The sequence below is a fragment of the Podarcis filfolensis genome (assembly GCF_964270895.1).
Source record: "Podarcis filfolensis genome assembly, chromosome: 1".
Taxonomy (NCBI): Eukaryota; Metazoa; Chordata; class Lepidosauria; order Squamata; family Lacertidae; genus Podarcis; species Podarcis filfolensis.
In genome coordinates, this window is record NC_139604.1 from 44,445,580 (window position 1) to 44,462,578 (window position 16,999).

Genomic DNA, 16,999 nt, shown 5'->3' on the forward strand with positions numbered 1-16,999 from the left:
GAACCTTACTGCCCTCATTCCTGGAACGACAGTAGAGATTTTAAATCAAGACTCTACAAATATTATCCAGCTTATAGTCAAGGCCTACAATGTGAGTTTTTCAATTTTGGTGTTTAGATGTCATCAACTTCGTCTGTATGTTTTAATTATTTAGAATACTTACATCCCTCTCTGTGGCCCCAAGGGGGTCTCAAAGTGGTTTACAAAGGAGTCTCAAAATAAAAGATGCATTCAAGTGTGGTATTGGGGAGCAGACATAACATTTGTGCCACTCTGCAAGCATATCATGAAAGGAGGTGTGTGCAGATGATGCCACCTAGCTGGTAAGAAAATTGAACTTGTGTCCGGCACTGTAAATCTATGGATTTCCTTAAATTTACTACTACAGTCCATTTCTCTTCAGATTGTCAGTCTAGTTGTTTCTTCTTGCTTCACACATCCTCCATCATCATTGTTGACCAGCCATCCCCTGCCCTGGTAACTGTGACATTTGAATTTCTCTATTGAACCACAGAAGAGCCAGTCTAGTGCAGTGGTTAGAGTGTTGGACTAGGACCTAGGAGACTGGAGTTCAAATCCTCACTAGCCCAGGCTTGCCATATGTCAGGAAAATTCCTGACATGTCCTGGTTTTCGGGTGTAAAAATGGCATTGGGGGAATTTTGCCGAATCGGTCAAATGTCATGGGAAGCCTGGATGCATGGCAATATGATGAAAAAAGCTCAAAGCTTAAAATCACTTTGAGGTAGGATAGAAATGCAGTAAAAAAATAATGAACAGATATTTGTCTGCTTATACAAATTACCCACTTCGAATTATTTCTCTTGCTCTTTGGCAGAGATTGTGAGGTCGGATCTTCTCATACTGTATGTAGGTGATTTTGTACATAGGTGCTGTATAAGAACATAAAATTGTTTTGCTTTGATGGATTGAAGCCAGAATAGGAGCTCTAATGGTTTTATCTCTTGGCTTGAATTCCTGTTATCCGATTTCTCATTGTTAATCCTGTTTCTTGACTGTTTTCTCTATAATGTTTCAACGCAGAGAAGTGCTGTTCCAGAGTGTTTATTACTTCCTTTTGATTACTTCCCTTTCCCTCATGAGTGCCAGAAAAGCACTTTTAGTCTCTTCCCATGGAGCAGTGCTTAGAGGTTAAGCTCGGCTGCATGGATGCCTATTAGAAGTCAAAGCTGCATTATGCAACGTCCATGTTGTCCCCCGATTGGCTCTTTGGGACCATAAAAGAGGCTGCTGGGAGAAAGGAAATTGGCCACTCATGAGCATGCAGCTACTTGTTAATATTTTTGTGGCCCCCTTTTTCCTGTATTTGACTTATAGATAGACCCTGCCCTGATAAGAAAGGTAGATTTATGCTGAATAATAAAGGCAGCAGCACATTCAACCTAGTAATACCGGTTCTGACTGGCAGCGTCTTTTTGTTTTAAAGATCACAGCAGGAAAAGGAGATGGCATGTATGAGGGATGCCCATTTCCGCCGTTTGTTTTGATTGTGTGGGAGGCTGATGAGGATAGTTGGCATGTGGGCAGCAGATGATTTGTTGCTGTGTATGCCACAAGAATTTTGGAATTATTTAGAGTTTAAGAATTTCTTGTTGGAAGCCGCCCAGAGTGGCTGAGGAAACCTAGCCAGATGGGTGTGGTGTAAGTAATCATTATTATTATTATTATTAGTAGTAGTAGTAGTAGTAGTAGTAATAGTAATAATAATAACTAATTAGACTCCAGTTTTGTTGGTATTTTAATGTATTAAGACAGCCATAGCCAACCTGGTGCCCTGTAGAAGCTGTTGGACTACAACTCTCATTGTCCTTGCCCATTGGTCTTGCTGGCAAGGGCTGATGAGAGCTGGGAGTCCAATTATATCCTGAGAGCAGCATGCTGGGTCTATTGAAAAACAAGCCATGTTAACATTGGAGAATTCAACAGAGATGCATTTTTTAAAACACACACACACACACACACAGACAGACAGACACACACACACCACCACCACCACCAACAACAACAACAAAGAGACTTTCTGCTACTCTGCTTTTGATTTGGAAATACTTGATATCCTGTTTATCTCATTGTAAAAGACACCAGACTATGACAGTGAATCTTTATAGCTATTTAGAATGCTTATAAACAAAGACCCTGAAGGGAGGAGTGGGGGACCATAAAAGGTTTGAACTTATTTTTACAGCAGTGGTAATGAGCGAAGGATAAACAATCAGTCACCATTATAGTTATGTGTGCCCAACTCATTGTTTCCTTCCTTGGAAAGCCAGTACAGTACTGCCCACTTGCTAACCCTGGAATACTGATGAAAAGGAACTAGGCAGTGAGTGAAGCATCACAGAGAAGGAGTGCAGGCAAAAGGGCAAGTGGTGGAGAAGCAACTCTGGGCTTGGCAGTAGGACAATTATATTCCGTGAAGTTTCTTGGTTGGAGAGGGGATGTAGGGGATTTAGTCAGCTCAAACATCACTGCAGGTGAAGAGGTTTGGAAGAATCCTTAGAACAGATTTAGGAAGTGCAGCGATTGTTATAATATCCCAAGCCACCAGACCCCTCAACAACTTTGAGACGTACATTAGACAAAATTGCAATAGTACTAAAAGAGGCATTTTTCTTCTTCATAATGTTTATTTATTACACACACACACACACACACACACACACACACACACACCTCCCTTCATCCTCAAATACACAAGCAGTAAAATCCCAGGGCCTTTAAATTCAAATACAAGATGATTCTTGGAGCGCTCTGTGGAATGAACCTCCATTCCTCTCAGTCTCAGCTGGAATGAAAGAAAATGCCAGCACATTACTCTGTTGGTAGTGTCTTACTTCATATGCTGTTCATAAAATAAATCACTCAAGTTCATCTCTCTCTGTGCTGGAGAAACTGTGGAAAGCAAGGCACTTCCTTTCATATGTGGTGGTTATGCCCAATTATTTCCACAATATTGGGATTGGTCTTCCAGGAAAGAGGCAAGATTATTTCTCAGCCAGTAACTCTGGATTCTTTAGTAGCACTTCTGTTTATCTGTGATTCACAACCTAAACATGTTTCTTAATAGCTAGGAACTGGAACCTTCCCTGGCATCAAGAACTATGGAATGTGGCACTGATGAAGAAGGGAGGTGCTCCTTATTGTTACTATGGATGCAACCTTAGATCACTGTGCTGTTTCATATAATTTTATGTGCCCATTAGTGCATAGTTTGTTCCCACAAATGTCTTAAGAATTGAAATGATGTATGTTCTTTTAAAAAAATTTAACTGATGGGACTCTGTTTGTTTTTGTTTTCTAGAGTATCCGATCTAAAGTAGAGCTATCTGTCTGGGATAACCCTGAGGACCTCAACCTGGCTTTCACAGCCACGTGTCAGGATGGCTTGTCATACCCTGGAGTTAGGAAGTGTGCAGATCTTCAGATAGGAGACACGGTGAGTTTGTTTATCCAGTGGACAGGATAGGAAATAATCGTGGTAGAATTGCATATGAGCCATCAGGCTCCCATGAAAGGGATAATTGAGGCAGTTCAATAATAGGAGTTCCCTCCTCTCAGAGGTGCCTGTGACCTCTGCATCATGAACTTATAAAAACCCACCTTCTTCAAACGGCCTCCTTGTAAAAGAAATCCCTCCACCTAGGGAGCTACGTTGCAGAATATAGCTGTTGTTAGTTGTTATATTGTTCTGCTATTCTGCTTTGATAACTTAATGTTGCTGCCCTTGTCAGTTTTAGATGGCTGTAAGATTGTTCGTTGTTATGTTTTTGATATTCTGAGCTGCCTTGGGTGGGCTGTGCCCTCAACAGTGGCACATAAATTCAGTTTTTATTAGTTTAGAGATAGGAGTTTAAGGGGATTGCTTCCAGATCTGATATTGAAAAAGAGAGACCAAATTCTGCCAGTGAATTCTGTTTGAGGACTGCTTTGAAACTGGAAGGCCACAACGTGTTGGGCTTGAGGGAAGCAGCTTTCCATTCTATACATTATGTAATTTATCTTGAAAATGGTAAAAGCATTTTAATGTGTTATTCTCATTTTGAACTTCTTCATCAGCTGGCCTACTACTTTCCCTTGCATTGCTCACATGGTAGCAGCACATTCCTGTGCATGCCTTATCCCCCATTCACCTTGGAGCAACTTTGGAATCTTAGATCAGTGAGCACTAATCTGTACTTGGCTAGTTGTGAGTTTATATTGTCGGGGCGTGCTCACAACCCCTTGCATTTGTGCTTGGAGAGAGCTGGGGAAGCAGATTCCTTCTCTTGACAGGCAGAAGTCAGAAAAGCAGCATTTGCAAACAGTCGCCTTCTTTGCTTCCACTGCTCATTCCTCAGCTGTTACTATAATCGCCTTCCCACGTGGCCCCAGCCTGTGGATTTTATGCACAGTAGAATGTTGATGCAAGCTGTGGTTTTGCTTACATCCAGCGCAGTGTGTCAAATATTCAGTGTGAACTGGGGCCTATGTGCATTAACACTTAAGTGAGAAGGACCAAGGAATAATTATCTTCGGATGATCAGAACACAGGAAGTCACCAAATCTGTTTAATTTGGAAATGTATAATTGGCTTTTTAAATTGTATTATGATCTGGTATGATTTGACATTGTAATAATGTGGCACATATTGGAGTGTTATTAATGAAAAAAAATAAGGAAAAATGTTTTATAAAACCAAAAAAACACTTATGTGAGAAGGCCTTGAATTGGACCCCTCTTCCCTGCTGCCCTGCAAAGAGAAAGTGCAGATGGGTGACATGAACAAGGCCTATTTGCATAGGCATTTTCAATATGTGCCATCGTTATCCAACATAAACGAATATATCAAACCACACATTGGGAGAAGGCACTGTAGATCAGGCTTCCTCAACCTCGGCCCTCCAGATGTTTTTGGCCTACAACTCCCATGATCCCTAGCTAGCAGGACCAGTGGTTAGGGATGATGGGAATTGTAGTCTCAAAACATCTGGAGGGCCAAGACTGAGGAAGCCTGCTGTAGATGCTTCATGCTTGTTCCCATGAAGAAGACAGAATCTGGGTATTGTGAGTTCTGATCTGCTCTGATCACAGAATTGGGAAACTTCTATGGTCCGTGTAATCCTGGGGCTCCCCCCAGCAAACCTTTTAAGCTCTGACTCTTTGATCTGTTTTCCTTTGTGAAGGAGGAGAGCTACTCCTTCCTTTATACCCATGCAAGTCTCTAGATCAGGCTTTCCTGTGCTTTTTCTGAATCGAGGACAGCACTGTTGGGGTTACTAATAGTGAAACTTGCTGCAGTGTCCCATCTGCACATTGCCATCTGGCACAGAAGAGCAGAGCAGGCTGGGATTTCAATAAAACGGAGAATTCTCAGTGACCCTTTGAAAGAGCCAAGAGATTGCCCCCTCCCCACTGTGTGTTTCAAACCAAGCCTGTTTCGAAGTACATCAGAAATCGGCTGATAGATAAACCTGGAGCAAAGCTAACATGCTGCATTGACATATGTAAATACTTTTAAGTTTCATAAATCAGTTCCTTTGCTCCATTTGTGCCGCTGTGTTTTACAGGGTTGGGCTGCCCCTTGTTTTATTAGCAACAGTTCTGCATTCTCCAAGCAGCCTGCAAATTCGTGTTCATTTAAAAGAAAAAAAGCAAGGGAGAAAAGGGGGGAATAAAAGAGACAACACTTATTTGCAGTCTAAGCCATTGGCCTTCACTTCTCAAAGAGAAAAAATATCTAGTGCTGAGTTTAGTTTGTATCATTGCAGAATCTACCAGTTTGACAGGTTTTTTTATGCCATGTGTTTTTAAAAACATGGCACTCGGGGGGATTGTGTATCATAATATCGTGGGCATTTGGTAGCTTGTGGATGCAATCATTTAAAAACAACAACACCATTTTGTTCATTTTCATTAATAAAGGATTCACAGTTGCAATTCAAAGTGCAACTGTGTGCATGCTTATACAGAATAAGTCCCATTGAGTTGAGTGAGCCTTACTTCCAGGTAGGTGTGTATAGGTTAGCAGCTATAATAATGCAACAAAAATTAACGGGGGGAGGGGAGGAATTAAGGCAAGCCCTAACAATGTTTTCAACCTGAAAACAGGAAATTATTGTTCAGACCAACTTCTCCCTTAGCCTGCAGAGATAATTGCATTTTTATTTATTAAGCATTTATAACACATTCTTCAAAAAAAGTTCCCAGAGTAGCATACACAAACAGAATAGAGCAGGCATAGGCAAACTCGGCTCTCCAGATATTTTGGGACTACAATTCCCATCATCCCTGACCACTGGTCCTGTTAGCTAGGGATGGTGGGATTTGTAGTCCCAAAACATCTGGAGGGCCGAGTTTGCCTATACCTTGAATAGAGCAAAGGCAGTAGAATAAGATCAAATGTAACAGGGAGGATGGAAGATTTGCAGATCTGTGCTCTAATGCTAGAGGAGGGAGCTTTCCTTCAAAGCAACAACTTAACAAAAATATTCTCATTGTTTGAAATGGTAGGAGGGTTTGCTGCAATGGAAGGGATATCTTTGCCCTTGCTTTTTCCTTTTGAAGGTTGTTCCTAGGATCTCCAACCTGGGCTGTAAACAGGGCTTCACATTCAACTACACTTATGTTTATTCTGTGTGGAACAGGACAGTTCAGCAGCCCCGTCTGCCCTTCTGCAGACAGAACCTGATCAGACTGGTGGCTGAATCCTACTTCATTGGGGGTGGGGGTGGCAGGAGGCTAGCTGAGGATGCCCAGGGCAATGGCAGGGTGTCTAAGGAGAAGGCCCATCAGTCAGTAGTAGAGCTTTGCATACACAAGGTCCCAGGTTCAGTCTCTGTCTGAGAGAGACCCTGTTTGAAGTCGCTGCCCGTCAGTGTAGATGATACTAAACTAGATGGACCAATAGCCTGACTTGGTATATATTCCTTGGTTCACTTTCCTCCCCCCCCCCCCCCCCAGCATTTGCTGTTTGAGGGAGCCGCCTCAACCTGCCCAACAGTAGAGCTGGTTCTGCCAAAACATTTGAGTTTTTTAAGGCTTCTGATGACTTCCCATTCCTACCTTTCACTATTTCCACATAGGTTTCCTTTGAGATATCAGTAGAAGCTCGGAGTTGCCCCGCTGAGAACACCTCGCATACGTTCACTATCAGGCCGGATTGGTTTCGGGACACTCTGGAGGTGACCGTCACCTACAACTGCATGTGCGGATGTACCAAACAGATAGAGCACAGCAGCAGCAAGTGCAGTGGGAACGGCACCTACGTGTGTGGGTTATGTGACTGTGATCCGGGCCACGTGGGAGCCAAGTGTGAATGTGAGGAAGGCGAGAGTGGGAACATGTACCAGAACATGTGCCGCGAAGCTGAAGGGAAGCGGGTCTGCAATGGCCGAGGGGAATGCTCTTGCAACCACTGCGTCTGCTTCGAGAGCGAATTTGGGAAGATCTACGGGCTGTTCTGCGAGTGCGATGACTTCTCCTGCCCAAGATATAAAGGTGTAATCTGTTCAGGTAAGTGCAAGGCGATCTAATAATGCATTTTCCTGTCCAACTCGAATCTTGTAAGAGCTCTCAGGTGTGAAGGGTGAGCCGTGCAGTTTCCTCTCCCCGAGATCTTCTGTTAATCGTTTTCTTAAGCCAAAGGTGACCCTCCAGAAATGGTCAAACTCCACAACTCCCATCCCCTCTGACCATTGGCCTTGCTGGATGGGACTGTTGGGAAAGGGGAGTCCAGCAACATCTGAAGGGTCACAGGTTCCCACCACACCCCAATTATGCAAAAACATTTCAAAAGACATTCACTTACAAGCCAATGCACCAAGACCTCTTCTCAGCACAGGAAAATGTGATTCATATGCTAGACCTACGTTGTCACCAGAAGAAAGCATGTTCCAAAAGCCATATTCACCACGTGAAACTAGTGCGGCCAGATCACTTCCTGATTTGTAGCCCCAAATCACACTTTCTTGGTAACATTAAGTTATGTATGTTGTGCTCTGAGGTCTCTGCCAACAGCTAATGAGGTGAAATGGACGAGGAAACCCACAAAACGTCACGAGTGTTGTGTTATTAAATGTTTATTTGGGAGAAGGGAAAATGGTGCTGCATTTGACTGTGATCATGCATTGGTAATAATGTGCAGATCAAGCCACTAGAACAGAGATGGCTAAGTGATTCTCCAGATGTTGATGGACTAGGACTTCCATCAGCCCCAGTCAGCATAGCTAATGGTAAGGGGTTGTATTCCAGCAACATCTGTGGAGAGCCACAGGTTCCCCAATCCATGCTGTAGAGTTTATTTATTTTTTTTAAAAAAATTTATTAAATGTTTAAAGATTACAGAAAAAAACAAAAATGAAAAAATGAAAAATTAAATAGGACAAATCAATACCTCACAATACATAGGAAAGAAAAAAACCAAAAAACAATACAGTAAAACAGAAAAAAGAAAAACAAAAACATTTAAAAACACATTCAATATTTCCATATCTTTATCTTTCATTTACTTGTTTCATCGACCTCCTCACACCTCCCTTTTTTTTGTATTCTAGTTCAATTAGCTGTTTCAGCAAATCCTTTCCATCTTACTCAATTTTTGTTCCATAATTTATCTTAACCCAATCTAACCTTAAATTTTCCACTTTGACCCATTAACAATCTATTTTTACTTAATTCTTTATAACCTTTCTGCTAAAGCCATGTAACTTCATTCCAGCATCCTTCTAACATTCCTTAATTTTACATGCTGTAGAGTTTAAGCTTTTTAATTCTTTTGACAACACTTGCAAAATGTTCACATACATGCAGACAGCTTTATGTACACCATCCCAGAAATAAGGGACGGGCAAGCGAGATACATACTCCTTTATTTTGCAATATTTATATACCGCTTGAACGGTGGTAAAATGGCTCTGTGGTAACTGCCTGACTTTGCAGTTCAGCCTTGATCACTGTAAGCGTGAACTCGTACAACACTGCAGCGTCTTGCAAAATGAAGCATACTTTCCATGGCCTGTGTAGCAAGAGCCACCTTTAAGTAGTCATCTGAGCCTGAGTCATACTGGACACTCACGAATCTGCAGATGTTAGGTCTGCAGTATTTCTTCTTTTCAAGGATTAAATACTGCAAGCTACAGTGGTGGCAATAAAGGAAATGAAAAAGAAAATGGCTTAGATTAACCTTAAGAGGAACCATGTTGCCTGTCTTCTTGCAATTTGGCTTCCTTTTCTCCCTAGTCCAGATGTCAATTTGACATCTGGAAACATTGGATTTCTAGTGCCACATTTACTGCTAAGCTAGAACCCTATAGCTTTGCTTAGAAATAATGTAATTATGCTGTTTAGTGTGTGTGAAGTTTTCTAGCAGAAGTATGAAGCACTGTTGCTATTGTTAGAATGGTGTTTTGGAACTTTGAATGTAATATCATTACTGAGGACTAGAGTCCTGCTAAATGCAGGCTTATCCTTCTCTTTGCTTTCTTACTAAAATATAAAAAAATTGGAAAACTCATCCTTTTATATAGTGCATTTTGAATGCTTAAAGCACTTCATGTACTTTCGCTTTGTAATTCTTTTAACAACCTTATAAGAAGATGAGTTTGGATTTGATATCCCGCTTTATCACTACCCTAAGGAGTCTCAAAGCGGCTAACATCCTCCTTTCCCTTCCTCCCCCACAACAAACACTCTGTGAGGTGAGTGAGGCTGGGAGACTTCAGAGAAGTGTGACTGGCCCAGGGTCACCCAGCAGCTGCATGTAGAGGAGCGGGGAAACGATTTTTATTGTATTTTCAATCATAATAAAAACTGACTTGAAACTATGGCAGCTAGTTGTTTTCCACCCAAAAGAATATCCAAAGTAGCTTAAGGAAATGCTGATACATAAGAAATTTTTCACAGTGCTGCCCAAAGTCCCTAGACCTGTAAGTCCCTCCAAAGGTTGTCTCCTTTGGTCATTGTTCAATTTACTTCAGAACATTTTCAGGTGCCCTTAATAGGAATCTAATTTGGCACATTCATTTTACTTTTTGTTTAGTAAACAGGACTCAAGACTCTGAAACTACCAAGCGTGCCTAATATTGTATTTACAATTCACATCCATTCCTTGTTACTAAATAAACTTGAGGAAACAGGGGGGAAATGTGGAAAAATAATGGGCTGGGAAAATTTCCACTCCACATCACTACTGAAAAGCCATTAGTGGTAGGGGCCAGGTGAGCCTCCCTAGGGAGATGAGCACTTCTGGGAAGGTTCTCTCTTCAGGTAGGCATAATAAAAGTTCCTCTTTTTTTTGGAAGAGATTTTTGGGAATATTCTGTCCTGGGTTTTGCCTACTGCAAAGGGTAGTCTGGTCATCCCTTGCCATTGGCTATGCCTATTGGGGCTCTTGGGAGTTGTAGTTCACCTCTGGAGGGCCAAAGGTTCCCCACACCTGATTTAGAGCCATCCTTTTGGGGCACTGCTCTCCTTTCTTTACGCTGCTCCTTGAATTGGATGTGAATAGCAGAAGCAGCTGATCGAAACCACCTCCACAGTTTTAGCTACTCGAGTGCCAAATTGAACTCTGGCAGTCATTAAACTCTGTGGCAGACAAACCCAGAAGGACAAGAACACCCTGAGGAGAATCCAGAAACTTTGCAAAAGCAATCAGCAGCAGCAAGGCAGCTTAAAAATTATGTGCAGATCAGAGAATCTGGAAATAAGATATATCTGCAAAGTTCTGCAAGCTGGTGGGCCCATCTCAGGATGGATAGTGCTTTTGATTGTGAATTTACAGGGCTCATATAATATTCTTTTTACTATGGCGAAGGAAGGTGAAAGCATGTTTTATAGCTAGCATATGATGACTTGGATGCCTGGAAGCTTTCCCAGGAGTGATTCAGTATGTTTAATTGCAGTGCAAGTCAAAAGGAGACAGTGTGGTTTGTGGATGAAAGTAGCCCATACATTGGGGAATGAATCTTAAGCCACATGGAGTGTTGAATCATGTCAATGCTATATTTCATGCAAGTAAAATAAGATAATTCATGCACTTTATGAGGAAATGGTTATGATAATAGGGGCAACAACAAAAGGGTATGATTTGGCATCAGTTGAGGACGATCCAAAATAATTTAAAGGAATGTAACCACAAAGGAGAACAGCAAACTCCCCCTGCTATCAGAGTTCAGCCATATCTTATAATTTAGAAAATTCTGCAAAAATTACACACAGTAGTAGAGCAGGGGGAGGAATGTTTGAATGGGAGAAAAGCCCCAAATGTTACCAAATCTTTTTTCTCTCCAGAGGGGTAGCCATGTTATTTTTGTGTGGTTTAGTTTGCTCATTACGATTGAAACATTCTCAGCTGGAGTTCCTGCCTCTTGCAACTTTTGTGATGCAGTCTCTTGGCACTAGTTGTCTGCTTTAGAGATCAGGATCCAAACAATTAGCAACACATTCTTTATGCTTGATGTGTTGCTGATGCATTTGAATCCTTGTAGGTTTTGAGGTCTCTGGAGGAGGGGTGCAGTTCAGACAAGCTGTCCTCCTTCACTGCTGAACTCTTGATTATTTCCGGGTCAGATGCCTTTTAGATTCTTCGTGTGGATTGCTCCCTTTTGCTCAGAAACAGGTTGGAAACTGGAAGTGATACTGAAGTTTCATCTTGGTTGCACTTGTACAGTAGACCTTGGGAGGATTGTGTGGTACGTCGCGCAATAAGGCTGCAATCCCATGCACTCTTATTTAGTAGCAAGCCACATTCAACACAGTGGGGCTAACCTCTGAGTAAATGTGTGTAGTCTACAACTGCAAGAGTGATAATGGAATGATAGTTAGAACTATATCCCCATGTGTTCCCATTTCAGTTTCTATATTAGTATTTTCCCCATTTATCAGCATTTTATAAGCTTAGCCTTATTTTGTTTGACCTATAAATTTATTGTTTAGTATAACTTATAATTTATCATTGAATTTCAGAACCTTATAACTAAGAGGTTATCCACCTTCATTAATAAGCATTCCGTTTCTAATGCAGATTGAACACAATTTTCTGCAATGTATAATTCACTTAAATAATATGTACTGAGTTAATATTCTGATTCGAGGAGAGAGGGAAGCTTTTGACAGGACAAATTCGGCCTTCCAGGGCAGGAACCTCTCCCTACCCTAAGACACATTTTGGTTCTGTATTCCAAACTTATTAGTCAATTGTAGCTAGTTATTATGTTTTATAGCCTTGAGTTTTTCTCTTTCCAAAAGATGCTTAGGAGCTCTGTTTTAATATCTGTTAAATGTTCCAAATACATTGTAAGAGGACAGATGGGAAAATATATCCAGCTAGATTTCTGTTTCTCTCTCTCTCTCTCATTCTCATAAGCTTCCCAAAGAAGCAATTTCTTAGTTCCAGCAAATACAAAGGCCAACTTGTACAGACTGACCAGGCTTTTTACAAGTCTTTCTCTTTCCCTCAGCATCTCTCTCTTTATGGCTACTGCATTTTGATACGTATAACCGTGTGTGTGTTTTCTGACTCATGACGAGGGATGGGGAGAAATTTGTGTTGTTTCACATTTTCATACAAATTCACGCTTTCTGAAACAATACGCAAACTGAAATGCAGCTATCCTTCAAAATTCATGTTCCTTCGAATTTTCTTAATGCACTTCTCCAACCAAAGATTGTGTACAAAAATGTGGCTTGGGGGGGGGGAGGTGCGCATAAAAAACAGCACACAAAAATGCATTTTGTTAGGGAAGATGGCTTTCAAAACTGAATATAGCAGGAGAAACACATGCTGAAATACTGATACATTTTCATTGAGACTTTTGAAAACCTGGTGTGGAAATATGTACTGGACTGAACCATGAGATTGGAAAAACGAGAGACTGAAATGGACACATTTATTCCTCCCTACCCGTGACACTTCTGGTTAGCGGCAGAGATTTATGGATTCCCCAGGCATGTTTTAAAAGAAAGTGAGCCAGCATTGGGGTCTGCTGGCCTGCTTTTACTTGAATTCCATTCCAAGTGCCTCTTAACAAGGATTAGGCGTGGCATGCTTCTAGCCATTACTGCCACATGGGTTAACTTGCAGAAATGTGGGGTCAAGATTTAGGTCCCTCAGATGTAATAAGGACTGACATGAACAGCAGGAAGTGGCGTCCTGTTGTTTGTTGCTAGTTGTAGCGGGGCGGCTTCCACTATGTGCATTAGATTTTGAAGATATTCTTTGTGCTTGGGAGTTCCAATAGCTTAGCAGTCTTTCTTCTTCTTCTGATGCTTTATGCACGTGTCTTGGGGGTCATCAGCCTTATTCCCTCTAGGGGTTTATGGAGTCAGTTTGACACCACCCCCATCCTGCAGGCATCTCTTCTCCACCTCCCCTCTCCCATCCTCCAATTGCTTTTGCCTAACCCCCTTTATAAAAAGTCAGGAGTTGTTTTTCCTGCTGGGATCTGTCTTTTGCCCATCCTTGTAATAACGCAACAGAACACCACTAACATAATGGCAAACAGTTCAGGGGGAGGGCAGGGGAACTTCCCCTTGCTTGCATCAAAATTTAAAAAACAGTAGTGGGCAAAAAATAAACCACTTAACCACATATTGCCCAAGTGATGTGAAGCCAGAGCAGATGTGAGCAAGACTGATAGATACTGGATTTTTCCAGGATGAACACAATGACTTATCACCCCTTTCACATGATACTGTATGTGCAAGAACAGGCTGTATACCTAGTTAAGGGTACAAGGAGAGTTTCACACCTTCTGGAACCCCTTCTTTTCACCTAATAGATAATTTGCAGGCCCGGGGTTTAGTTTGGAGATAGATGATACCAGTATAGATCATGAAAAATTCAAACATCAGTTGTTTAGGATTTATACATGCAAATGTGTGCTACTTTCAGTAGAGCACACCTTCAGAGCACTGCACACCTGGCTGTGCAGTCCTCTGAAAGCAACAGAGTCCAGAGATGATGAGAATCCACATATGCTGTCTGTCTGCAGTGTGTTGGTTTCGGAAGGATGCACCTCCAAATACAGTTTCCATTGAAAGCAATGCAGTCCAGAGTTTTTGCTTGGATGATTGGTACAGTACTGGGAAACACATTTGTATGTGTGCATCCCTGATCAATAGTCCTGATTCTAAGGCAAGGTGACGGTGGAGCAGTTTTGGACTTTGAGAATGTGGTTCTAAGGTACATCCTGCATTTTGAAGTCATTTTGAAAGCTGTAAGTGAAGCTTAAAGGATCAGCTGTCTGCTTGCATACTTTCTAAGAACTCTGTGGACCTGACAGGGAAGAATACATAGGTGATATCCCTGGATCTTGGGCTGCAGCTTCTGCCTAGCAGGCACACCTGTTGCTTGCCAGCTCTACTGAGCTACCAGGCAAAATCAGAAATCATAGGATCATAAGAGTTGGAAGGAACCCTGATGATATGCAGGAATATGCAGTTGTCCCTTATGAACCAGTTCTTAACATGTGGGTCACAACTCATCCATCTAGATTGAAATATACTTGCCCTTTCTGTTCCCCCTGCTCCTCCATTGCTGGTTAACGAATGACTCTGGATATATTTTCTCCTCTCCTGTGTAGTTGGGATTCATTAGCTGGGAAGAGTCTTCACATTCTACTTGAACAGTATGCGCTATATATTGTTGTTGATAAAAAAGGCAGTTCTTAGATCCCATCTGGCACTGCCATGTGGAATGAAATCATGCAACTGTCACATGCTTTTTTAAAATGGCTATTGGCTGAGTAGTCACTGTCGATGTTGAAACCTCTCTCCTTAATTAAGGCATCATCTTAAAACATGTGCATGTGCTGGCTAAGTGCTACTGTATTTCTGAATGTGCTTATCTAGCATGTTTTTGTTCCTTTTTTCAGATCTGCTAAGTTACCCTTTCCCCCCTGTATTAACCTCTGATTTCTGAAACCTTTACTTGAAATTTGCGGTTTAAAATAACTTTGTGCTGGATGTGCATGTTCAAATGCTAATTTAATCCTGTTTAGTAAAGAAATAGATGCAAGCAGTAGCAGCAGAGCTGTTTTCCCCAATACAGGAATGTGGTATTGCACTGCTGGCATTAGATTGAAGCTAGCATGAACATAGCGGGAAGGATTAAATCTTTGTTTTTTTAATTGATGAGAAAAGCACTAAAGCGCCATCCTGGTAGCACAGGAATCGCTATTCCATTCATGTCCAAAGCCTATAAAAAGGGAAAGCAACTGTTCAGCATCTGAATGAATTTGGCAGCAGCACTAAAAAGACATGAGCTGTGTATATACAAAGCCCCTCCAAGTAGTGAATTCCTGTCGCATGCACCAACTTTTTTTAACTCTGAAAACCCAAAAGACCATTTTGGCAGCTGAACTGATAATCCAACTATTATTTTCAGTATACTGCAAAGTATTGTTTGGATGCATCTAGGATGGTTGGAGTGGCAAAGGAGACTTCCTCGAGTATAGAAATCCTTGTGACTCATATACTTTCCTTTCCAAGGGAAATGAAAAAAATCAAACTTCCTGGTCAGCAAAGTTGTGAAAGAAATTCACAATTTGCACAAAGATGATGGGTGCAAAATAAATAGATCTCTGTTTCTGCTTATAATGACCCCTTGTTTGCTCATCCCTTTTGGATTATTGAAATCCAGTCATTTCAGTAAGGCAGGCTGCTTAGCATATTAGTTGACTCTTGCTACTGGCTTGTCAAAAAGCAGGGAGATTTCAGCAGAATCCTTAACTTTTTCTGCTTGGCTCCCACTTACTCCCTTCCCCAGACATTCTCGCCTCCAGTCCTGGCCCAGGTTATAACAGCTGTACATTTATCATGTAAGCTGTTCTTATGTGTAAATTTATGGATTCGATGAACCTGCTGCATTTATGCTGGGCATTCAAGTTAGGGGGGAAAGGCAGAATGTGCGGGAAATGATGAGGCACAGAGGCTTAACCTGTTACACAGAGACATCGGAAGTTGCCTTATACCAAATCAAAACGTTGGCCCATCTAGCTTGCTCCTGCCTGCGCTTAATTGGGAGCAGCTCTTTAGGGTCTCAAAAGAGTCTTTTCTAGTCCTGCCTAGTTAATGGAGATCCAGGATTGAAACTGGGACCTGCATGCAAGGAAGGTGCTCTGCCACTAAGCTACACTCCTTCCCCAACTGTTGATTTCCTTTTGTGCTCTTAAGCACATATAGCACCTTTGGATGGTGGTGCTGAGGCAAAGGGTGGTGTGGCCCACTGCTGTGCAACACTCTGAGGCCTGTGATGCATTCACACCCTCTCTCTTTTCCCCTCTCCCCACCACCTCCATCCCTGGTGCTTTCCCCCCACAAAGACAATTTTTCCTGCTAATCCCAACAATTGATCTCTTACTAGGATGTTTCCCCATGTAGTGCAGAATGCACCGTGTTGGGAAAAGTAAATGAGCTGTTTCCATGGCAGTTTACACTGCAGAGAGCAGCATCCAGTGATATATGTTCTGTAATTTATTTATATTTTTTGGCGGGGTGGGAGAAGAGGAATGACAGGGGCAATGTGACTGAATATCCCATTTGGCTTGGCCCATAATAGGGCAGGGCTTGCTCTCCCTAGGTTTAAAACAACGAATGTGTGAGATTGGTATTATAAAGTGGTTTAACAGCTTTCTCTTGGTAGGGTCAAGGGGTCCCACGCTGCTCCAGCCACTCCCTATGCCTTGGAGCCTTGGGTCTTTGACAGGCCCCTGTGTGTTTCTGCATTGAATGGTTCCACCTTCCACAGCTGACAGCTCTGCTACTGCTTGTTCATGTGGATATGAGAGAGGTCTTCCACAGGACTCCTGACATGGGCGTCTGCAATATTTTTTTCTGGTGTGGGCAAGGGGGACCCAAAAATTAAAGGGGGGGCAGTCTGGTTTCTCACACAGAAAGGAGAATAGTGTTTGTACATTTTTGCCCCATATATCTGACTCTTCAAATGCTAGGCACATATCCTTTTTAAAAAAATGAATGCTGGGAATAAACAGATTATGGTTTAC

At 41.9% G+C, this 16,999-nt stretch overlaps 2 protein-coding genes across 3 annotated transcripts in view; one reads left to right on the plus strand and one right to left on the minus strand.

Annotated features, from left to right (window-relative positions):
• The window catches only part of ITGB5 (integrin subunit beta 5), a 77,486-nt gene that overhangs the window by 41,218 nt on the left and 19,269 nt on the right, over nt 1–16,999 (plus strand). For both annotated transcript variants that reach the window (XM_083584906.1, XM_083584905.1), the window contains exons 8-10: nt 2–91; nt 3,322–3,456; nt 7,082–7,511. In XM_083584906.1, coding sequence (XP_083441032.1) covers nt 2–91; nt 3,322–3,456; nt 7,082–7,511 — 655 coding nt within the window. The remainder of the gene's footprint in view (nt 1; nt 92–3,321; nt 3,457–7,081; nt 7,512–16,999) is intronic.
• The window catches only part of UMPS (uridine monophosphate synthetase), a 55,967-nt gene that overhangs the window by 7,898 nt on the left and 31,070 nt on the right, over nt 1–16,999 (minus strand). The window lies entirely within an intron of this gene.